This window comes from Hypanus sabinus, unplaced genomic scaffold (genome assembly GCF_030144855.1).
Source record: "Hypanus sabinus isolate sHypSab1 unplaced genomic scaffold, sHypSab1.hap1 scaffold_557, whole genome shotgun sequence".
Taxonomy (NCBI): domain Eukaryota; kingdom Metazoa; phylum Chordata; class Chondrichthyes; order Myliobatiformes; family Dasyatidae; genus Hypanus; species Hypanus sabinus.
Window position 1 is genome coordinate 62,065 of NW_026781418.1, and position 24,449 is coordinate 86,513.

The window sequence follows — 24,449 nt, forward strand, 5'->3', positions numbered from 1 at the left end:
TTGGGCTTTATTACAGACCAGCAAACTCTGACCTTAAAACTGTGAATGTGGTTGTTGTCGCAACTAATCTCTGTGGTTAACGTCTACTTGCGTTTACCTGAAAAACACCCCTCATAATTTTGTATACCTCTATCAAATCTCCTCTCAATCTTCTACATCCTAAAGTGTCCAGCCCTAACCGATTCAATCTTTCCTTTTCACTCAGATCCGGCAGATCCAGCAGATCCAGCAATATCCTTGCAAATTTTCTCCGTACTCTTTCAACCTGCTTTCCATCTTCCCGGTAGGTGGGTGACCAAAACTGCACACAATACTCCAAATTAGGCCTCACCGATGTCCTAGACGATTTCAAAGTAACATTTCATCTCCTGTAATCAGAAATTTGATGTATGAAGGCCAATGTCTCAAAAGCTTTTTTTTGCGATCCTGTCTAACTGTGACACCGCTTTGATCGAGTTATAGACCTGTATTCCTCCCATTCCGTCCTCTGCCTTGCACGACTCATCGGTTCACACACACGCACACACACACACACACACGCACACACACACACACACACACACACACACACACACACACACACACACACACACACACACACACACACACACAGCGAGAGAGACACAAACTCCGAGACGACTGGGACGCAGAAGGATTTGTGAGAGGCGAGGAAGGGAGCTTCAATCTGTCTGACTCCCGTAGCGAGTGCCTCGATTGAGCCCAAGGAGGGGAGCTTCACCAACTATCTGAATACAAGAGCATGATATGAGATGGTGTGGATGGAGCTTCCCTTTAGTGGCTGAACCCTGGCAGTGTGTCATGTGACAGGGTGGTCGCAGTTTCACTCGACATCTAACTCCCGTTTTGTGCGATGAGGTAGTGTGTATGGAGCTTCATTTCTTCTCTGACACCGGGAGTGTGCTTTGGGATGGGGAAGAGAGGTTTTCTCTGTGTCTGACCCCCGGAGTGAGTGATAGGACAATTAGAAAGGAACTGTACTCCATGTCTTATCAAGGAATTGTGTCATGGATCGTTGGGGAGGGAGCCTCTCTCTGTGTCTGACTCCGGGAGGGTAGATAGGATGGTATGGAGTGAGCCTCCCTCTGTGTTTGAGGCAGACAGACACATGGTTCCGTCGTCTCCAAGCAGAGAGCAGGAGCCCGGTAAATGTCACTCACACGGGTGGGCGAGTACATAATAAAAAGCAGCGATTCCCGGTAAGACCTGTGAGGAAATTCTCACCGGTCATATCTCTGGCACCGAGCATGGTCCTGTGAGTCAGAATGGAAGCAGGATGCGGAAGATGAGGCGAGCTGTCGTGAAAGGGGCTTCGGATATTTGTTTCTTTGGGTTCTCTTCCAAAGAAGGTGCAACCGGTACTGAAGAGACGGTTGCAATTCAATACAAGTTGTATTACAGTTCAACCGTACATGAATACCCATGAATACAAACAAACGAGTCTCCGTTACTGCAGGTCAAAGGTGCCAAACACAAAACCAAGGGTCACACACGGCACAAAGCACAGATAGCATGTAGATGATCGAAAGATAGCAAGCGGGTGCAGAGTATCAGTAATCTACATTCATGTATTATTTCATATGTTTCTCAGACTGAGGGGAGTGTTGATGCAGGTCTCTATCATGACGAGAAACAGAGATAGACCAGGCAACCGGTGCATTTCTCCTCGAGAGAGAAATGTCTAATACCATGGAGCGGATGGGGAGAGGGAGTATCTTTTCAGGAGACGTGCGGCGCAAGGTTTTGTTACCACAGAGAGCGTGGGTGATAGGCATGTGATGCCAGGGGTGGCGGTGGAGGCAAATTGATAGGGGTGTTTTACAGGCTTTTTGACAAACTCTTGGATAAGCACGTTTTGGAAGGAGAGGAACATTGTGTCTGTGAAGACAAATTTGCTATGAAGTAATACTGGTGTACAAGGGGCCTGCTCTGTTCTGTGATTTACACTCACTGCTCTGCATGAGCGGAAGATAGTAATTTGAACTCAGAGGATGGGAACAATAGGGGAGGAGTAGATCGTGGAATATGACGATGGATTGACAGATACAAGGAACGATTTTTTTCCACAGACGGTATGGACAGTGAACGACCTACAAGGAGAGGCCGATCAGACACAAGCATATGGCTAATCTGTGTTTTAACAGCGGCCCTCATTATCACGGGTATCTGATGGAGGATTCATGGTGAGTTACACACCGTTCTGAACGACCAAACCGCAGGGAATAAAAATGTCCTCTGTAACAGCGAATTATTCCCAACATTTCCCAGAAACACCCTTCACGGTGATATCATCACACCCCTCACTGTGGTACTGACCGGTCACTCAGCATGACCATGACTCACACCTCACCGTAACACCGACACAACCCCCACCAACACATCCCCCAACATGATACCGACATATCCCTTAACCTGCTGCCAACACACAACCTCATATAATAACGATTCACTGTAACACTGACACGCCTCTCGCCATGGCACCGACAGGTGACGCAACGTGACGTGAACACATCCATCACTGTTACACAGACACGTCCACCTCTTTGAACCAGACTCATCTGTTATCATGACAACAAAAGCCACTCCACCGAAACACCGATATAACTCTCACCGTCACAAAGACTCATCACTCACCGTGACAACGACAAGTCCTCAGAGAGTCACCCACACAGACCCCACCGCGACAAAAAGCACTACCTTTACTACGATACCGACACATCCACCTTGACCGCTACAGGTCCTTCCCCGTGACACAGACACACCCTTCATCGTGACATCGACATTTGTTTCCACTGTCACACCAATACACCAGACACAATGACACAGACGCGTCTCTCACTGCAACACCGTCAAACCTCAAACTGTGACCCCAACATATCTCTCACCGTGACATAGAGATACACCGGGATGTGAGCCGATACACCCGGTTAGCCGCAGGCGTCGGTTCTGGTCCCTCAACTGCTCACGATATATATTTACGATCTGGAAGAGAGGTCCGAGTATAGTGTCCCGAAGATGACTGATGGTACACAACTGTTCACTATATGCATTAACGGTCTGGAAGATAGTATCGAGTGTCGGGTACCTAAGTTTGCTGATGATACTAAATTGACTGGAAAAGCGATTTGTGCAGAAGCTACTGAGAGTCTGCAGAGAGATAGAGAAAGGTTGAGTAGCCGAGGGACCGGCAGAAAGAATACAATGTTGGTAAACGGGATGTCATCCACTTCAGCAGGAAAAAATACAGAAGAGCAGATTATTATTTAAATGGTAGAAGATTGCAGCGTGCTGCTGTGCCGAGGGACTTACAAGTTCCTGTCCGTGAATCACAAAGGTTTGTTTTGCAGGTGCAGCAGGCTGTCAGGAAGGCAAATGAAATCTCGGCCATCATTATGAGAGGGGCTGAACTAAACACAGGGAGGTTATGATGGAACTGTACAGGGTCCTGGTGGCGCCACACCTGGATTGCTGCGGGCAGTTCTGGTCTCCCTACTTGAGAAATGATATACTGGACTTGGAGGAGGTGCAGAAGAGGCTAACTAGGTTCACTTCAGAGATAGCGAGTGGGAGAATATGAGGGGAAATTGAGTCGCCTGGCGCTCTACTCACTGGAATCCAAAGAAAGAGAGGAGATCTTAGAGAAACAGCTAAAAAAGAGATAGATAAGATAGAAGCAGGGAAGTTGTCCCACTGGGAGCTGAGACGAGAATGGATGGACAATGCCTCCAGTTTCTCCTAATGCGATGAAGGGCGGAATGTAGAAGAGAAAGGGAGAGAGAGAAATGGTGGGGAAAGGGGAGAGTGATGGAAGTATGGAGAAGGAGAACGAGAGAAAGAGAGAGAGAGAGTGAGAGAGAGATAGGGAGAAGAAGAGTCACTGGATGCGGGAGGCGAGGAAACCCTGTGCATGCACCGAGTTTACTTCCCTCGGAGGGCGGTGTGAACTCACTCACTTCGGTGCGCATTCGGGCTTTGACCTGATCGTGGCTTCTCGCGGACAGAAATCCTGGAGCCCCGGCGATGAGCAGGAACAGACCAACGTCCAAACCATGAAACAGCGGTGGATGCATATCTCCCGGGAAATACAAGTTATTTATGAGTGACAAAAATCCCTCCGACATTCCCTCCTGCCCTCAATAATTTTCCTCTTCCTTCCATTCCTTTTCTTTTTCTCCCCCTGTTTATCTTCCGCTCTCAATCCTTCATATTCCTCTCCTCCATCCCTTCCCACGGTTCTCTTTTCACTCTCTGAAGCCCTCTCTCTCCCCTTCTCTCTCCTCCACACTGCCTTCTATCTTTCCGGCTCCCGCTCTCCCTCTCTTTCTCCCGTTCACCGCCTCTTTTCTCCCGCTTTCCCAATCTTGCGCCGAAACTCCTCACCCTCTGTTCTCTACATCCCTCCTCCCTACTCATTTTCCCCATTTCTGTCACGCTTACCGTCCATTTCTCTCCAAACACTACCCCTTCTCTCACCCCATCGACCTTCTGTACACTCCCGCTCAACTCTTCTCCGCTGATCCCTGATCATCCCCACTCACCCCTCCCTCTCTTTCTCCCCACTGTCAATATTATCCCAGCACCCGCCACTCTAATCTCTCTCAGCAATGAACTCTCATTTCCGCATTCTCTGTCCTCTCCGCAATTCCTCTCCCTGCTCTCGGTTCCTCTCTTTATCAGCTGTCCACCTGGAGTTTGCTGGTGTCGGTTTGACCGCCTTCTCAACACGGGTTTCCTCCGACAACGGTCGTTTTCAGCTCAGAGACGCAGAGAGTCCTGTACAAGATAGACGAGGGCAAGACCTACATAAATGTGAAGTTCGGAGAAACGGATGCACAGTCTCCTTCCAACTGTGAGTGGCTCAGAAAAAAAGGAGGGAGAACTCCATTCTGTGTTTGATCCCGGGTATGTGTGATCTGACGTGTGGAGGGAGCCTCACCGACTCTCACTGTTCTGTCCCCAGCTGAACCTGATGTATCTACGTGGAAATTAATCTCAGGAACTTCTCTGTTCCACGGGTCCGGACAGGTGGGGGTCAGTTTCATCTCTGTCAGTTTGACTGTATTGAGGTGATGTGTTCGTTACTGTCGGGAGATCTCAGGGAAGGAGCTCAATTGAACCTAACCATCAGTCAGAGGGAACCCACTAACCAATCACGTTCACTGTTCTGTCCCCAGCAGGGGAGGGGCGGTGTAGAGCGTGCGCTATGGAATAGGATGAATAGAGAGTGCTGTTGGAGAGGTCAGTGAAGAGAGAATGTCATAGGCTGGGCGGTGAGGAAGTTGGACCGGGGGAGGGGTGTTGAGCAGTTTGTATTGAGAAAGGAGCGCTGTGGGTATGGGCAGAGAGGGAGGACTGAAAAGGGCAGAGGACAGTGGGAAGGGCGCTGTATAAAATTTGTACCTAACTCCACTGTTTCTTACACCATTACCTATTCCCTCTCTCCTTCTCAGTCTCCCTCTTCCACCCTCTCCTTGTTCCTCTCTTTCTTCTACTACCTCAATAACCCTCTCCTTCTTTCCCCTTCTCACCCCTCCTTCATTTTCATCCTCTCTCTCCACTTTTTCTCTCACCCCCATTCCGCTTCTCTCTCGACTTTCACCTTACCCCCTCTTGCCTCCCTCCATCTCTCAACCCGTTCTCTCCCCTCAATGTCATCGCATTCTTTCTGCCCATTCTCCCCTTCATTCTCTCTCACTGTTGAAGCGCTCTACTCTAGCCCCACTATCACACCACCCCTCTCCCCCTTTTCCTCTTCCTACACCATCTGGCTCCCTGTTATCTCTCTGAATCTATCTCCGCGTCCATCCCCTCTCGCTGCACACCCCCACTTTCCACTCATCCCCACTCCACACACTCTCCTTTTCTCTATACACCACTCCCCTCTTTCACCCTCGCGCTCTCTCCCATCTATCTTAACCCTTCTCTTTTCCCTGCTCCCACTCTGCCTCTGTCGCTCTCTTTGTCTCTTCCCCGTCCAGCTTGTTGTCTCTTCTCCCTCTCCCCACTTTTTCTCTCTCTCACCACTGTCTCTGCACCTTCACTCATAATTTCTCTAGTACTCCTCTTCCCTCTCTCTACCCTGTCACTACCCTTTCTCTCTCCCCTATTTCCTCCCTTCCCCGCCCATTGCCACCATCGTCTGTCCAACGATCTCTCTCTCTCTCTCTCTCTCTCTCTCTCTCTCTCTCTCTCTCTCTCTCTCTCTCTCTCTCTCTCTCTCTCTCTCTCTCTCTCTCTCTCTCTCTCTCTCTCTCTCTCTCTCTCTCTCTCTCTCTCTCTCCTGCTGCTCTGTCTCACCGGCTCACGCCCCTCACTTAAGCCTGTCCGTCACCTCCGCCTCACTTTCCTCTCCCCTTTTGATGCTTTCTTGCTTTCTCCTCCACACTCCCTCTCTCTCTCCTGATTCCTTACCGCTCTCTCCCTCTCTGAGTATCTCTCTCTCTCTCTTTGTCTCGCCACCACACACACATTCTCCATCTCTCTCCCCCTGACCTCCACCTACGCAGAACTGAACTTTCCGAAAGACGAACCCCTCATTGCTGAGTCTGAGGATCCTCCCACCGCCTCGCGTTCCGGCGAGCAGCCAATCCCTGCACAGACAGGTCATTCTGGATGGTTCCACGCCTCATGAAAACAAGTCTCCAAGTGTCTAATGCCCCTGAACAGACCACCTCCTCTAGCAGCTCGTTCCATAGACGGAAATCTATCTGGGTAAACATAGAAACATAGAAAACCTACAGCACAATGCAGGCCCTTTGGCCCACAAGGCTATGCCGAACATGTCCCTACCTCAGAAATTAGCAGCCTTGCCTATAGCCCTCTAGTCTACTGAGCTCCATGTATCCATCTAAAAACCTCTTAAAATACCCTATCGTATTCGTCACCACCACCGTTGCCAGCAGCCAATCCCACGCACTCTCCACTCTCTGAGTAAACAAACTTACCTGTGACATCTCCTATGTAACATTCTTCACAGAAACCTAAACCTGTGTCATCTTGTGGGAAACATTTCAGTCCTGGGGAAAAGCCTGTTACTATCCACACGATCATTGCCTCTCATTATCTTTTTAAACCTCTGTCAGCTCTACCTCATACCCCTTCGCGCCAAGGAGAAAAGTCCAAGTTCACTCAACCTCTTCTCATAAGTCATGCTCCCCAGTCCAGGAAACATCCTTGTTCCTTTCCTCTGCACCGTTTCTATGGCTCTCGCTTCCTTCCTATATTGAGGCGACCAGACCTGAGCACAGAACTCCACGTGGGTCTCAGCATGGTCCTATAAAACTGCAACACTACCTCTTGGCTCCTAAATTCACTTCCACGATTCATGAAGGCCAGCTTAACCGCAGAATCAACCAACACAGTTTCTTGAGCGTCCTAGGGACTCGGACCCCAAGATCACTCTGATATTCCACACTGCCTTACCATTAATACTATATGCTGCCATCTAATTTGACCTACCAAAATGAACCACCTCAAACTGATTTGGGTTGAACTCCATCTGCCACTTCTCAGCCCAGTTGTGCATCCTATCAATGTCCCGCTGCAAACACAGACAGCCGTCCACACTATCCACAAAACCTCCAAACTTTGTGTCATCAGCAAACTTACTAACTATCCCTCCACATCCTCATCCAGGTCATTTATAAAAATCAAGACGAGTAAGGGTCCCAGAACAGATTCCTGAGTCACACCACTGGTGACCGGCTTCCATGCAAAATGTGACCCGTCTACATCCACACTAGGCCTTCTGTGGGCAAGCCCGTTCTCGATCCACAAAGCAATGACCCATTGGATCCCAAGCTTCTTTACTTTCTCAACAAGCCTTGCATGGGGTATCTCATCAAATCCCTTGCAGAAACCCATATGCACTACATCTACTGCTCTTCCTTCATCAACGTTTATTCACATTCTCATAAAATTCAGTCAGGCTCCTAACACACAACCTGCACTTGACCAAGTCATGCTGACTGCTCCTAATCATCCTCTCCAAATATTCATAAATCTTACCTCTCAGGATCTTCTCCATCAACTTTCCAATCACTGCGGTACGACTCACCTGTGTATATTTCCTGGGCTATCTCTACTCCCTTTATTGAATAAAAGAACAACATCCGCAACCCTCCAATCCTCCGGAACCTCTCCCGTCCCCATTGATCATAGAAAGATCATCACCAGAGGCTCAGCAATCTGCTCCAGCGCGTCTCAGAGAAACCTTGGGTACATGCCATCCGGTCCCGGCGATTTATCTAACTTGATGCATTCCAAAGGCTCCACGACATCCGGTTTCTTAACATCTGCATGCTCAATCTTTTCGGTCTGCTGCATGTTATCACTACTGTCACCAGGATCCTTTTCCATAGTGAATATTGAAGCAAAGTGTTCATTAAGTGCCTTCTCTGTTCCCTCCGGTCCCAGACACAGTTTCCCACTGTCACATTTGATAGGTCCTATTCTTTCACGTCTTATCCTCTTGCACTTTTCATACTTGCAGAACCCCTTGGGGTTTTCCTTAATCCTACCCGCCAAGACTTCACATGGCCGCTCTGGCTCTCCTAATTTCCCTCTTAAGTTCCTGCCTGTCAGCCTTACAATCTACCAGATCTCCAACATTACCTGGCTCTCTGACCCCTTTGCAAGCTGTTTCCTTTCTTCTAGACTAGATTTATTACTGCCTTGGCACACCACTGTCCCTGTACCCTACCATATCTTCCCTGTTTCATTGGAATGTAGCTACGTAGAACCCCACACAAAAATACTCGAAATATTTGTCAGATTTCGTCCGCAATTTTCCCTGATGTCATCTGTTTAATTTAAGCTTCCAATTTAATGCCCGATAGTCTCATAATTCCCCTTACTCCAATTAAAAACATTTCTAACTTGTGTGCTCCTATCTCTCTCCAGTGCCGTTCTATAGATGACAGCTATGATCACTCTCTCAAAAATGCTCTCCAACTGACATTTCTGACACCTGAGCGATCTAACGCCAGATCAATACCAAATCAATTATAGCCTCTTCTCTTGTAGGCTTATCTACCTGCAGTGTCAAGACACCTTCCTGAACAAACTCCACTCAATCTAAACCCCTTGCTATCGGGAGATGCCAATCGATACGTGGGAAAGTAAAACCTCCCATCGCAACAACTCTGTTATTAGTACACTTTTCCAGAATCGTTTTCCCTATCTGTTCCTCGATATCCCTGTTACTCTAGGGCGGCCTATAAAATACAATAAATTTATTGAAACCTTCCATTTCCTAACCCCCAAAAACAGAGATTCATTACGCAATCCGTCCATAGCGTTCAGCTTTTCTGCAACTGATGAAACACATATATTAGGGACTGGGTATTGATAGTGAATGATCAGCCATGATCTCAGAATGGCGGTGCAGACTCGAGGGGCCGAATTGTCTACTTTTGCACCTATTGTCTATGTGGAGGAGCGAGTAGTGTTGAGGGAACAGAGAGACTTAGGTTGTTTAGAAGAATGGGCAAAGAAGTGGCAAATGAAATACAATCTTGGAAAGTGTATGGTCATGCACTTTGGTAGAAGAAATAATTCAGCGGACTATTATTTAGATGTGGAGAAAATTCAAAACGTAGACATGCAAAGGTACTTGGGAGTACTTGTGCAAGACACCCTAAAGGTTAATCTCCAGGTTCGGTCGATCGTGAAGAAAGCGCATGAAATGTTGATATTCAGTTCTAGATGTATACAATATAGGGATGTGTTTATGAGGCACCAAAATGTACTCATAAGACCTCAGTTAAAGGATATGGTTTTGCAGTTTAAATCTCCGTATTTATACTGATGTTATACTCAATAGATGCTGGAGTTGGTCATTCGGCCACAGGAGCAGCATCGTCGTTTACTGTGAATGATCAATGGTTGATTATTCGCAATCAGTACCCATCTCCTGCCTTCTCCCCATATCTCTTGACTCCGCTATCTTTAGGAGCTCTATCTAACTCTTTCCTGAAAGCATCCAGAAAATTGGCCTCCACTGCCTTCTGAGGCAGAGCATTCCATAGATCCTAAGCTCAACATGAAGACCAACATGCCACTAGCTTCCTTCACTGCCTGGTGTACCTGCATGTTTACTTTCAGTGATTTATGTACAAAAACACTTAGATCTCGTTTTACATCCTTTTTTCCTAACTTGACACCTTTCAGATATTAGTCCCCCTTTCCGTTCGTGCCACCAAATTGGATAATCTCTCATTTATCCTACATTAAACTGCATCTGCCATGCATCTGCCCACTCACGCAACCTGCCCGAGTCTCTCTGCAATCTCATATGATCCTCCCCATTTTTCACATCGCCACTTTCTTTGTGTCAGCAAATTTGCTAATGGTATGTTTAATCCCTTCGTCTAAATCATTAATGTATATTTTAAATCTAATTGCAGTCCCAGCACCGAGCCTTGCGGTACCCCACGAGTCACTGCGAGCCATTCTGAAAAGGAGTCGTTTCCTGTCAGCCAACCAATTTTATATCCATGTTAGTACCTTACCCCGAATTTTTCCCACAATTTTTCCCACTAATCTTCTTTTTGGGGCCTTATCTTAATGCTTTCTGAAAGTACAGGTGCTCTGCATCCACCGGCTGTCCCTCGTCCATTTTCATAATTACATCCTCAAAAAATTGCAGAAGATTATTAAAGCATAATTGATAAAAGAATGATAAAAGTCCTGAACACACTAGATATGGAAATGTTCCTTCCCGTGACGAGGGATTCCATGACAAGGAGGCACAACTTCAGGATTGATGGTCGTTCGTTTAGAACTGAGATGCAGAGAAATTACTTTCGTCAGAGGGTGGAAAATCTGTGGAATTTGTTACCACGAGCAGCTGCGGAAGCCAAGCTACTGGGTGCATTTAAGGCAGAGATAGATAGGGTCTTGACGAGACGGCGTTTCAAAGGGTATAGGAAGAAGGCAGAGGAGTAGGGATGACTTTTATTAGATCATGATTGAATGGCGGAGCAGACTCGATGGCCCGAATGGCCTACTTCTGCCACTATATCTTATGGCTTTATGGTCATGTGGTCTCCCCACAGCTGCGCAAGAACGGAATTCGCAAGTGAAGATCGGAAATAGATCGTGCCGTCTGATCTGACAGCTCTGCCTAGTTACAGAGGCCGCTCTCTCAATCCATGGTGAGTGGAATCGTCTCCGTGTGGAGTCAGACCATAAATAGAGTGAAATAAATTACTATTGAAAAACACCACTGTGACATCGACACGCCGCTTACCGTAACACAGATTAAAACACATCATCATGACAAGGATACACAGTAACCATGATAAAAACACGGCCTTTACCGTAACACAATCAAGACTCATCCGGACACTAACACGCCATTCATCATATCATAAACAATGCTGTCACTGCAGCACGGTCCCGACCTTCGAGAAGATACAATCCTGACCACGACACTGACACGACCATCGGCGTTACACACACATGTCAGTCACACTGACTGTAACGAACCCATCATTAACATCGACATGCTCCTGACCGTGTCACTGATAATCTCCTCAAGCGTCTCCGACACACACCTCAGTGTGACACAGACACGCCATTCACCGTGACACTGAGGAACCGTACACGGTGACACATTCTCGTTCCCTAGCGTGATCCGCCCGACACCGCATCGTGGCTAAGACTCACTCTGTGTCTGACCCCCGGGAGATTGTGATGCGACAGTGTGGAGGGAGCTCAACTCTGTGTATCACCCGGGGAGTGTGAAGTGTATGATGTGCTGTTGTGGAGGAGGCGTCGCTCTGTATCTGACTGTCGGAGTCATCTACTCATAAAGTTCTGGCGTTGGGACAGGTTTCAATGAGCGACCATTAGAAAGCAGCGTCTCGCTGTTTTTTTTTTTTTGGACAGCAAGCAACCGGTGAAGCCGATTCATTAGCAAGGGCAAGAAAGATATGACGGGGTCAGACCGTTGATTGGCTTGTTTTCAGTTAATCTATTAGATTCTTTACAACTGCACATTCAGAGAAGTACGGGTACCTGTCAAGAGAGTTGAATGTTTTCATTGGGACGGGTGAAAGACCTCCAGTCACACTGATGACGTCACCTGTGAGATGTGCATCTATTTAGAGCTTCTGGCGCTCGGCGGACACCAGGGGGCAGCACGTACTCCCCCCGTTGAGGCTGTGCTACACCGCCCTGCGTTGCATAGCCACTTCACATTCTCTCCAAGCGAGTAATCACCCAGTTTACACCTGAACTGGAATGTGCATAACATCCCAGCGGGAGGCTTGCATTAAAAACGGGGAATGGTGGCGTTTAAACTACAGTTGCAGGGGAATGAAAACCAGACTGACATAGCAGATAGTGGATTGGTTGTTGGGGAAGATGTTGTTAAGTCCTCAGACAAAGTCCGGAAGCAAAATGTTGAGCCTGCTGGGACTCACGTTCTGAGTTTCAGACGTTTCAATACAGGAAGTATTGTCCGAAAGTCAGCTGAGCACAGGTCCGGGACAAAGTCTGGAATTATGATGTTGCAGTGATTACTCGGAGGTGGTTGTAGGGTGGGCAGGGCAGTTAGCTCAACATTCCGGATATTGGTTGAAGAGGAAACAATTCAACGGAGATTGGCGGCTTTAACTGTCACATCACAACTGTGTCACAAACACTGCGTCTTCGGGTTTCAAGTTGCTGTTTCGCTCTGAGTCTGACTCATGGATTTTTTTTTCCCCCGTGGGACAGCGCCTCGCGTTTGTTTGAACCACAACCAATCTGGGAAGCGGTTTCACCAGCACGGACAAAAAAAGACAAGACAGGGGCAAACAGTTGATGGATTTGTTTCCAGTTTATTTATTATTTCCTTCAGTCAGAGCAGTAGGCAATACCTTGAAGGTGAGTTGAATGCTCCTCTTGCAGGACGTGGGACTGCAGGGAGACCTCAGTGTCTCTGACAACCTTACCTGTGAGAAGTTCATCTTGATGCACCACAACTCGGCGTTTCGGTGTTGGAACCGGAAAAGGATAAAGTCTGGATCATTCGGGAAGCTGTGGGGTGATAGGGGGTACATATTGGGAGGATGCTATACCCAATGCGCAGTTAACAGGATACTGGGTGACAGTCAGTCGAATGAAATTTTTTAAAAACACTGGCCTAGTGTAGACCTCCCCCTGTGGTCAAACCTCTCAATAACAGGTCTACCACTTTTTATACTTTTGGATGGGGGGAGGGCTCAAATGACCAAGTAGAGGGACGTATCTCAGGTCAGGTCTCTGATTTTGTCTTTGTGGTTCAGGAGTGAAGGGGAGGGCGAGATGAGGCGAGCTGTAATGAGAGGGGATTAGAAAAAAGTTTCTTTGTGCGATAGAGAGAGTCCTGGATGGTATTTGGCCTCCCGAGTTTGAGGGACACTACCACTCTGAGAGGGTCATCATCAATCTTTAACGGGTGCGTGAGCAGGCGAAGTTCGGTACGTGAGGCCTGAAATAGGCAGACAGCACCGATTAACACGTGGCTAAGGTATGAATGAGGGCTTCTGATAGTTGGATCATTGGGTTCTCTCCCAAGGAAGGTGCGATCAGTGCATGAGGCCTATTTCAATGCAATCCAGATTTAATTTTTATTCAATCTTACATGAATAGCCGTAAATGCAGGACCAAGGTGCAAAATCACCTATACTATATAAGGCTTAAAATAGAACACTCGGCAGCTTGAGGCCCTGAGTCCACAGAATCGAAACAAAATATGGATTCGACAGCAACAGAGTCTGTCTTCTGCCGAGTGAACACTAGGGGGCGGCATATTCACCTGCTCGGATTGAATTAGAGATGCAGGGCATGAAAAACATAATGTCAAAACAATTAGTGGAGTGGTTTTTGGGGCACATGTTATTAAGATCACAAAGTGAGGAAGGCAAAGATTGAGCCTGCAAGGAGTTATGTTCTGAGCTGCCACCGTTTCAATGCAGGAAAAGTATTGTAGGAAAGACCAGGGCAGGGGTCAACGGCTGGAATAATGATATTTTAGACATTAGTGAGACGCCGTTGCACGGCGGGCAGGAGCTGCAGCTCAACTTTCCCGGATTCGGTTGTACTAGTCGTGATGAAGCGGGAAGTATTTAAAGTTGAGGGACGGCTTTATTAGTCACATGGAATTCATTGACAAACTCAGAGAGGGAGGGGTTCATGTGCCTCTTTGACGTGGACGTTAATGTGCAGGGAATGCAGGGAGAGTGTTGTTGTGCAGTCAGAAGTGATTTAGCTCAGTTAGTATATCACAGTATTGTGGGCTGAAGGGTCTGTTCTGTTCGGTGATATACGTTCACTGCTCAACAGGAGGGGCCAAAAGACAGATTTCAACTGATCGAGTGGACAGATCCGTGGGTGAGGTCGATCAAGGTCTTTGACAATTGAGAACAACCACCTCACAGACAGCATAGGCATTGAGCGAGCCACACAGATGTCACTGTGATACCTACAAACCCGACCGGACATCGACACAAGCCCGACCGGACTCGGAGCGACCCCATACCGTGATACCCACACACATCTCGCCATGACACCCTTTGAACTGGAACTGGATGAACTCGGGATCATTCGGGAAGCTGAGTGGGTAATAGGGAGGAAATATAGAGATGTATTTACACCCACAGTGCTGGATACAGAAAACTGGATGAGAGACAGGTCGGTGAAATGGGTTAAACATTCAGATCCAAAGCAAGAGACCCCTTGTGGCGAACTCGCTCAATAACACGTAGATAACTTTGGATACTTCTGCATGGGAGGAGAGAGGTGCAAATGACCAAGCAGGGGAAAGTCTCACCGGTCAGGTCTCTGGCACTGACTATGGATCTGTGGCTCAGCAGGGAATAAGGGGCGAAATTTGGCGAGCTGTATTGATAGGATTGTCCTTGTTAGGGTAATGGAAAAGAGACAGTGTGAACGAGAACGAGATTCCTCGATGGTATGCTGTCGTTATCGTTACCGGTGTATAAGTAGGGAAAGGGTGCCGTTTGTCCAAACTTACGTATGTGCAGGTGTGAACACAATTAGAAAGAGTATTCAGTTTAATACCTGGCTAAGGAGTTGGAGCTGAAACTCACATTAAATGTATAAAAGCAGATAGTAACCATATGTAGGGTATCTGTAAGTGCATTCACGCATTAAGTATATACACACACACATGCGCACACACACACACACGCGGACACACACACTCACTCATACACAGACATTTATGCATCGCAATCTGCAATTATTCACAAAACGGATTGTATTCTGCTGAGCGAACACTGGGGGCAGCACCGACACCTGCCTTGTGGCCGCTCCACACCGTCCCCACATTGCTCAGATCCTTCATTTCCTCTCCCATGAACAATTTTCTCAGTTTACACCTGAACTGGACTCGAACTAATATCCCAGCGGTAAAGTTTGCCATTAGACGGGGAGAGTGGTGGTATAAACTAGAGGTGGTGCAGGGACATGTAAATAAGAACGTCATTACATATAGTTGAGTGGTTGTTGGGACAGATGTTAGTAGTACTTCTGAAAAAATCAAGAAGGAAAATGTTGAGCCTGCTGGGACTCATGATCTGAGCGGCGTACGTTTCAATGCAGAAAGTATTGATTGAAGGGCAGAGTCTCTGAGATCAGTGGTCAACGCTTCTAAGCCTGACACGGCAGATATTAGTGAGACTTCATTGCAGGTGGGACAGTACCGTTTGCATAAGCTATGAACCAGACACACAACCCTCACTGTGACACGGAGATGTTCTTCAATGGGACACTGAAAGTGTTTCTGTGTCACGGCCACAACCCACATCTGACATGAACACGCCTCTCATCGTGACACTGACACACTGACACAGACAGGCTCTGCACCACAGCAGGATCTCCCCACTCAACGATACCAACACAGAGTCAGGCCCTGCACTGTAACTCGAATACAGTCCTCCCCGTATGCATAACACCCTCCCTCTCCTAAACCACTCCTCGAGTCGGTCACCCTACTCCTGCACTATTCACAGTCACCGTCACACAGACTGCAGTGCACCGCTCCGGTCTCCGTCACTCATCCCTCGCCTGCAAGCAACCCTGTCTCCGTGACCCACATCCGCCCCTGCACTCTTCACCGTCTCCATCATCCCGTACGTACACATACGCACCGCCCCGTCTCCGTGACCCACATCCTCCCCTGCACTCTTCACCGTCTCCATCATCCCGTACGTACACTTACTCACCGCCCCGTCTCGGGGATACACTCCTCCCGCTAAACACTCCCCATCTGCGCCGTTACTCCACTCTCCTCCCACTCTCTGACACAGACGATAGTGCGGAGCATGAGAGAGAGATGAAGGCTGGTATTACACCTCACCCCGTTCCACCGGATCTCGCTCTCCAGGATCTGAATCTCTCCACAACTCTGCATGCGCAGGCCGGACATGTGCTTCAGTGTTTGCAAACTCACCACCCTTTCCCTGGCCTCCTCTCTCCTCCCCTTCCTTCCTCTAACGGCAGCATACAATCCGCTCACACTCACACACACCATCTCCGAGAGACACACACAATTGAAGACTACTGGAAAGCCCAAAAGTTGGGTATTGGTGAGTGGGGAGACCGGAGGAGGGAGAGGGCTCGTACTTTTGCTGACTCCGTTATGGTGTGCTGCGATGCTGCGGGAGGTACTTCACATATCTGACCCCGGGAGTGTAATTGGATAATATTTAGGGAGCTTCGCTGATTATCTGACCCAGGAACTGTGCGTTTGGACGGTTATGATGCAGCTTCACTCTGTGTGTGACCCCGGATTGTGTGTTGAAACAATAGGGAGGGAGTTGCACTCTCTGTATATGATCCCGGGGGGGTGTAATGGATCATTGTGGAGAGAGCGTTACTCAGTGTAGGTTTCCCGGAGTGTGTGATGGGATTGTGTGTAGGGATTCTCGCTCTGTCTGTGAATCCTGGACATGGGTCAGTGGATTTCGGCGTTTGAACAGACTTCAAGCAAAGTCAGGGAGCAGGAAAATGGTGCCTAATACGTTCTGCTCCAACGGCTGCGCTCTGAACACCCTTTCTGTGGCCCCACTCTCCGCCCCTTCCTTCCTCTTTTCACAGCACACCATTCCTTCTCTATGATTCTTTTTTAAATAATATATTTTGTTGAAGGAACGGCACAATATAGAATACATAATGGATTACATTTTCCTCCATTTTGCTTTGGTATCTTACCCCTAAACAAACATCCCCTCACCTGCCCTCCCCGAACATACAATGACAGCTAATATATTTACACTACAACACTTCACATATACAGGTATGCGGACATTTCACAGCCACATTCTCACAGACTCCCTCAGAGTGAATTTAATCTTTTCTAATTTCAGAAAAAAAACATTCCGTCCTCTAACCAAGCAGCAGCAGATGGGGGAGTGGCAGATTTCCAGAACAGCAAGATCCTCCTACGGGCCAAAAGCGATGTAAGTGAAATGATATCCAACTGGTTTGCATTTAAATCCAAAACATCATCTGCCACTACAAATACAACTATAAGCGGGCAAGGTCTCAGTTTCACCCCAAAACCTCACTGATAATTTAAAAAAAAACAGTGCCCGGTAGCCATCAAGCCGAGGGCAAGACCAAAATGCATGCACTAAACCAGCCGGAGAGAAGGAACACCTGTCACAGCCAGCGTCTGTCCCAGGATATATGTCAGCCCCCCTGGCTTTGCTTAAATGTACTGTGTAAAACTTTAAATTGTATGAGCCGGAGTCTAGCACATGATGACGAGGAATGAAACCTATTCAGTGCGTTTGCCAAATATTCCTCAGCCAGATCCACACCAAGGTCATCCTCCCAGCTAGTTCTAGTTTTGTTTAGATCTTGAACACCCAAAGACATCAGCTGAGAGTATAGTACAGAGATCAGCCCTTTATTATTAAAGCTAAGATTGAGTTTGTCCTACAACATAGCAGGTGGTAAATCAGGAAAAGAGGGAAATTTATTGTTGACAAAGTGGAAAATCTGCAGGTATTGAAAAAAATGATTATGCGGAAGGCCATATTTACTTCACAGGTTATCAAAAGTATTAAATATATTTTCAGTGCACAAATTCTTAATGCGCATCAGATCGATCAAACCCCTTTGTCTAAAAACTAAATCGAGTGTGAAGGGATGAAATAGATGGTTTCTATGAATGGGACCCAAAACTGAACTGATGTGAACGAATAGTGACAGCGAAATTGACGACAGATTTTGAGGGTGGAAAGCACGACAGGGTTAGATGTGAATTGCGAGGATTTCAATGGAAATGTTCTCTGACCCCTCTCCTAACACCTTGAAATAATGTAGTTGACTTAGGTGCAATAGAAAGAGGCTCAGCTGCAGTTGCAAAAAGATTCTATGATACTTAAGTGGGTGAGTGAGCGGCTCGACATCCTGGTCCATATAGGTACGAATGAAATCGATATGTATGGGAAGGCGGTTCTGCACAGTGAGGTCAGGGATTTAGCTATTAAATTAAAGGTCAGGACCACCACCCGTCCCAGTGTGTCCAGACCTAGGAAGACCATATTGTTTAGCACGTGGGTCAAGCTACGGTGCAGGTGGGAGGGATTCAAAATTCATTGGGTTTATTCCAAGGAACGTGAAATTTCTACAGAAGAGATAGAAGATGGTTTACACATAAACTACAAAACACAGTCTCAACAGACAAGACAGCTTGTCTAACTGAGGCTTTATGGGTGGAAATATAGAAACATAGAAAACTTACGGGAGAATACAGACATTTCGGCCCACAAAGTTGCGCCCAACATGTCCCAACCTTAGAAATTACAAGGCTTGCACATAGCTCTCTATTTTTCTAAGCTCCATGTACCTATACAAAAATCTCTTAAAAGTGACTATTGTATCCGCCTCCACCACCATTCCCGGCAGCCTATCCCACACTCTCACCACTCTCTGCGTCTAACACTTACCCCTGACATCTTCTGTGATCCTTGTCCCCAGCTCATTAAACCCGTGTCCTCGTGGCAAACATTTCAACCCTGGCAAAAGCCTCTGACTATCCACACTATCAATGCCTGTCATCATCTTAAACACCTGCATTAGGTGACCTCTGATCATCCGTCGCTCCAAGGAGAACAGGTCTAGTTTACTCAACCTATTCTCATAGGGTATGCTCCACAATCCAGGCAACATCTTTGTAAATCTCCTCTGCAATCTTTCTATGGCTTCCATATCCTTTCTTCAATGAGGAGACAAAAAGTGAGTGCAGTTCACCAAGTGCGGTCTGACCAGGGTCCAATATATCTGCAACATTACCTGTGTGCTCCGAAATTCAGTTGCACGTTTGAGGAAACCAAATACACCGGACGCCTTCTTAGCCACAGAGTCAACCTGCGCAGCTGCTTTGAGCGTCCTATGGACTCGGACGCAAAGATCATCGCCAAAGTCTCAGTAACCTCCTCCCTTACTTCCCAGAGTAGCCTTGGGTACATCTCATCCTGTCCCGGCGACTTATCCAACCTGATGATTTCCAAAAGCTCCAGCACATCCTCTTTCTTAATATCCACACTCTCAAGCTATTCAGTTGGCTGCAAGTCGTCTCTACTATCACCAAGATCCATTTCCATAGTGAATACTGAATCAAAGTATTCATTAAGTACTTCTGCTATTTCCTGCAGTTCATGCACATCTTTCCACTGTCTCATTTGATACGTCCTAGTCTTTCACGTCTTGTCGTCCTGTTCCTCATGTACTTGCAGAATGCCTTTGGGTTTCCTTAATCCTGCCCGCCAAAACTTCGCATGGCCCCTTCTGGCTGTCATAATTTCCCTCTTACGCTTCTTCCTGTTAGCCTTATAATCTTCTAGATCTCTAACATTACCTGGCCCTCTGATACATTTGTAAATTTCTCTTTTCTTCTTGACAGAGTTTCGCCTCACTCTGATCACTTCCGACCGCGACTAGCAGCCACTTGAGGAACAATATCAGTAGATGAACAGGACCCGGTGCCAATATCGACTAAAAGTCCTTGAGTTACATTTGACCCTTGAATCCAGGACAATCGCGAATTCCCTTCGAGACCTCTGCTAGACAAACTATCTCAGGTATACTTGCATCCTCAACCACAACAGCTCTATCACCGAAAGCAAATTACTGAGAGAGAGAGAGAGAGAGAGAGAGAGAGAGAGAGAGAGAGAGAGAGAGAGAGAGAGAGAGAGAGAGAGAGAGAGAGAGAGAGAACAAGAACAAACAAGACCAGGGTCAGACACAGTGTGAAACTCGATGCACATCGTCCCATCACATAGCCCCAAGGTCAGACCCAGATGGAAGATCCCACCCCCTCACACACTCCTGGGGTCAGGCACAGAGTGAAACTTTCTCCACGCCTTCCCATAACACAATCCCGGGGTCCGACACGGTGAAGCTCCCTCCGCAGCCCGATTGAACCCCATTCTCAAGGGATAGAAAGAGAGAGACAGAGAGAGCGAAAGAGAGACGGAGAGAAGAGTGGGAGACAGACAGAGAGAGAGAGAGGCTAACTCAGTCTGCGATCTGGTGGTGTGTCTTGTGTTGGTGTGATGTGTATTGTCTGACGCCGAAAGACTATTCTTCTGCAGATTTTCAGAACGGCAGGCAGAGACTAGTGGGGTACCGCAAGGCTTGGTGCTGGGACCGCAGCTATTTACAAAACACATGAATGATTCAGATGAAGGGATTAAAAGTAACATTCGCAAATTTTCAGATGACACAAAGCTGGGTGGCAGTGTGAAATCTGAGGAGGATGTTAGGAGAATGCAGGGTGATTTGGTGATTTGGTTGAGTGGGCAGATGCATGGCAGATGCAATTTAATGTGTATAAATGTGAGGTTATCCACTTTGATGGCAAGAACAGGAAGAGAGATTACTATCTGTCTGGTGTCAAGTTAGGAAAAAGGGAAGTAAAACGAGATCTCGGTGTCCTTGTTTTTCAGACATTGAAAGTAAGCATGCAGGTACAGCAGACAGTGAAGAAAGCTAATGGCATGTTGGCCTTCATACCAAGAGGAATTGAGTAGAGGAGCAAAGAGATCCTTCTGCAGTTGCACAGGGCCCAGGAGAGAGCACACCTGGAGCATTGTTGTTCACTTTTTTTCTCGAAATTTGAGGAAGGACATTCTTGCTATTGAAGGAGGGCAGCATAGTTTCACAAGGTTGTTACCCGGGTTTAAGGGACTGTCATATGTTGAAAGATTGGAGGGACTGGGCTTGTATACACTGGAATTTAGAAGGATGAGAGGGGATCTGATTGAAACATATAAGATTATTAAGGGTTTGGATACGCTAGAGGCGGGAAACATGTTCCCGATGATGTTGGAGTTCAGAAGCAGAGGCCCCAGTTTGAGTATAAGGAGTCGGCCATTTGGAACGGAGTTGAGGAAAAACTTTTTCACCCAGCGAGTTGTGGATCTATGCAGTGCTCTGCCTTAGAAGGCAGTAGAGGCCAGTTCTCTGGATGCTTTCAAGAAAGAGTTAAATAGAACTCTTAAAAATAGCTGAGTCAAGGGATATGGAGGGAAGGCAGGAAAGGGGTACTGATTGTGGATAATCAGCCACGATCACAGTGAATGGCGGTGCTGGCTAGAAGGGACGAATGGCCTACTCCTTCACCTACTGTCTGTTGTCTATTGTTTCTGAGTCAAATGAAGGATAAGAATGGAAGGGTACTTAGCTGGAGTCTGATCTTGCAAGACTATGACAAGGAAATAAAACTGCCTCCAGTTCCTGGTGCTGCTGAGGGCAGGAACAGGGAGATATGCCATCTCAATGTGTGGCTGAGGAGCTGGTGCGGCAAACAGGGATTCAGATTCTTAGACCACTGGGATATATTTTGGGGTAAGGATCAGTTGTACAAAAGGGACGGGTTGCACCTTAACAGGCGGGGGACCGGCATTCTGGCAGGCAGGTTTGCCGCTGCAACACGGATGTGTTTAAACTAGTAAGTTGGGCGGGGAGGAGACGAACTGGAAATATAAGAATGGAGTAAAAGGGGAAAAGATAATAAGATACGTTAAGACAACGGAATTGATGGGACCGAAAGCTCAGGAAGGGATCGAAGAGTATGGCCAAGTGCAATAGGGACCGATTTGAGATGCGAGAGGAGTAATGGATTAAAAGTATTATATATGAATTCACGAAGTATAAGAAATAAAGTGGATGAGCTTGAAGCTCAGTTGGAAGTTGGTAACTATGATGGTGTAGGAATAACAGAGACATGGCTGCGATAGGACCAGGGCTGGGAAATGAATATGTAAGGATATACATCCTATCGAAAGGACAGACAGGTGGGCATAGGGGGTGGGGTGGCTCTGCTGGTGAGCAATGAAATTCTGTCCCTTGCGAGCGGTGACATGTAATCAAGAGATGCACAGTCAGTATGGATAGAACTAAGATATTGTAAGGGCAAAAAGACCCTAATGGGAGTTATCTACAGGCCCCTAAATAATAGCCTGGTTATAGGGTGCAAGTTGAACCAAGAGTTAAAATGATCATGTCACAAAGGTAATACAACGTTTGTAATGGGGGATTTCAACATGCAGGTAAACTGGGAAAATCAGGTTGGGACTGGACCCCAAGAAAGGTAGTTTCTGCAGTGCCTCCGAGATGGATTCTTAGAGCAGCTTGTTCTGGAGCCTACCAGGGAGAAAGCAATTCTGGATCTTTTATTGTGTAATGAACCGGATTTGATAAGGAAACTCAAGGTAAAGGAGCCATTAGAAGGTAGAGACCATAATATGATGTTTTAATCTACAATTGAGAGGGAGAAGGGAAAATCGGAAGTTTCGGTGTTACAGTTGAACAGAGGGGTCTATGGAGCCATGAGGGAGGAGCTGGCCGAGGTTGACTGGAAGGATACCCTCGCAGGGATGACAGTGGAACAACAATGGCAGGTATTTCTGGGAATAATGCAGAAGGTGCAGGATCGGTTCATTCCATAGAGGAAGAAATATCCTAAGGGGAGTAAGGGGCGACCGTGGCTGACGAGGGAAGTAAAGACAGTATAAAAATAAAAGAGAAGAAGTATAACACAGCAAAGATGAGTGGGAAGACAGAGGATTGGGAAACTTTTAAAGAGCAACAGAAGAAGATTACTAAAAAGGTAATACGGGGAGAAAGGATGAAGTACGTAGGTAAGCTAGACAAGAATATAAAGGAGGACAGTAATAGCTTCTTTAGGTATGTGAAGAGGAAATAAATATAAATAGTTAAGACCACAGTTGGGCACTTGAAGGCAGAAACGGGTGAATTTATTATGGTAAACAAGGAAATGGCAGACGAGTTGAACAGATACTTTCGATCTGTCTTCACTAGGGAGGACACAGACAATCTCCCAGATATAATAGTTGCCAGAGGACTTAGGGTAACGAAGGAACTGAAGGAAATTCACATTAGGCAGAAAATGGTGTTGGGTAGACCGATGGGACTGAAGGCCGATAAATTCCCAGGGCCAGATGGTCTGCATCCCAGGGTACTTAAGGAAGTGGCTCTAGAAATCGTTGACACATTTGTAATCATTTTCCAATGTTCTATAGATTCAGGATCATTTCCTGAGGATTGGAGGGTACCTAATGTTATCCCACTTTAAAAAAAAAGGAGAGCGAAAACAGTGAATTATAGACCAGTTAGCCTGATATCAGTGTTGGGGAATATGCTGGATTCAAATATAAAAGATGGAATAGCGGCACATTTGGATAGCAGGTGCAGAATCGGTCCGCGTCAGCATGGATTTCCAATCAACCCCGTCTCCGTGACCCTTACACCCTCCTGCACACTTCACCGTCTCCGTCATCCATCATGAGTTCCAATCAACCCCGTCTCCGTGACCCATACACCCTCATCTACACTTCACCGTCTCCGTCATCCATCCTGAGATCCAATCAACCCCGTCTCCGTGACACATACACCCTCATGTACACTGCACCGTCTGCATCATCCCGGACGTACCCATGAGCCCCTCCCCCATCTCGGTGATACACTCCATGTGCTAAACGCTCCCCATCTACGTCGTCCCTCCACTCTCCTCCGACTCAGTGTCACAGGCAATTGTGCGGAGTATGAGAGAGAGATGATGGGTGGTGATATCGATCACCAGGATCTCAGCTTCTCCACAACTCTGCATGCACAGGCCGGTCACGTGTTTCCACACCACTTGCATCAGTGTTTGTAAACTCACCACCCTTTCCCTGGCCACCTCGCTCACGCAGTCACGCAGTCCGCTCACACACGCACACACACACACACCATCTCCGAGAGACTCACACAGTTCGGGAGTGCTGGATAGCCTAAAGGCTGGGTATTGGTGAGTGGGGGAACCGGAGGAGGGAGAGGGTTTCGTACTTTTGCTAACTCCGGTAGGGTGTGCTGCGATGCTGTGGGAGGTACTTCACGTGTCTGACCTAAAGAGTGAGATGGTA

General features: G+C 47.2%; 2 protein-coding genes across 2 annotated transcripts in view; both read left to right on the forward strand.

Annotated features, from left to right (window-relative positions):
* LOC132389402 (C-type lectin domain family 4 member A-like) overlaps nt 1-11,102 on the forward strand; it is a 34,046-nt gene extending 22,944 nt beyond the window's left edge. The window contains exons 5-6 of the mRNA XM_059961923.1: nt 206-283; nt 11,076-11,102. Coding sequence (XP_059817906.1) covers nt 206-283; nt 11,076-11,102 — 105 coding nt within the window. The remainder of the gene's footprint in view (nt 1-205; nt 284-11,075) is intronic.
* Nucleotides 11,103-20,015: 8,913 nt separating this feature from the next.
* The window catches only part of LOC132389403 (killer cell lectin-like receptor subfamily B member 1B allele B), a 40,050-nt gene continuing 35,616 nt past the window's right edge, over nt 20,016-24,449 (forward strand). The window contains exon 1 of the mRNA XM_059961924.1: nt 20,016-20,102. The gene's annotated coding sequence lies outside the window, so the exon portion shown is untranslated. The remainder of the gene's footprint in view (nt 20,103-24,449) is intronic.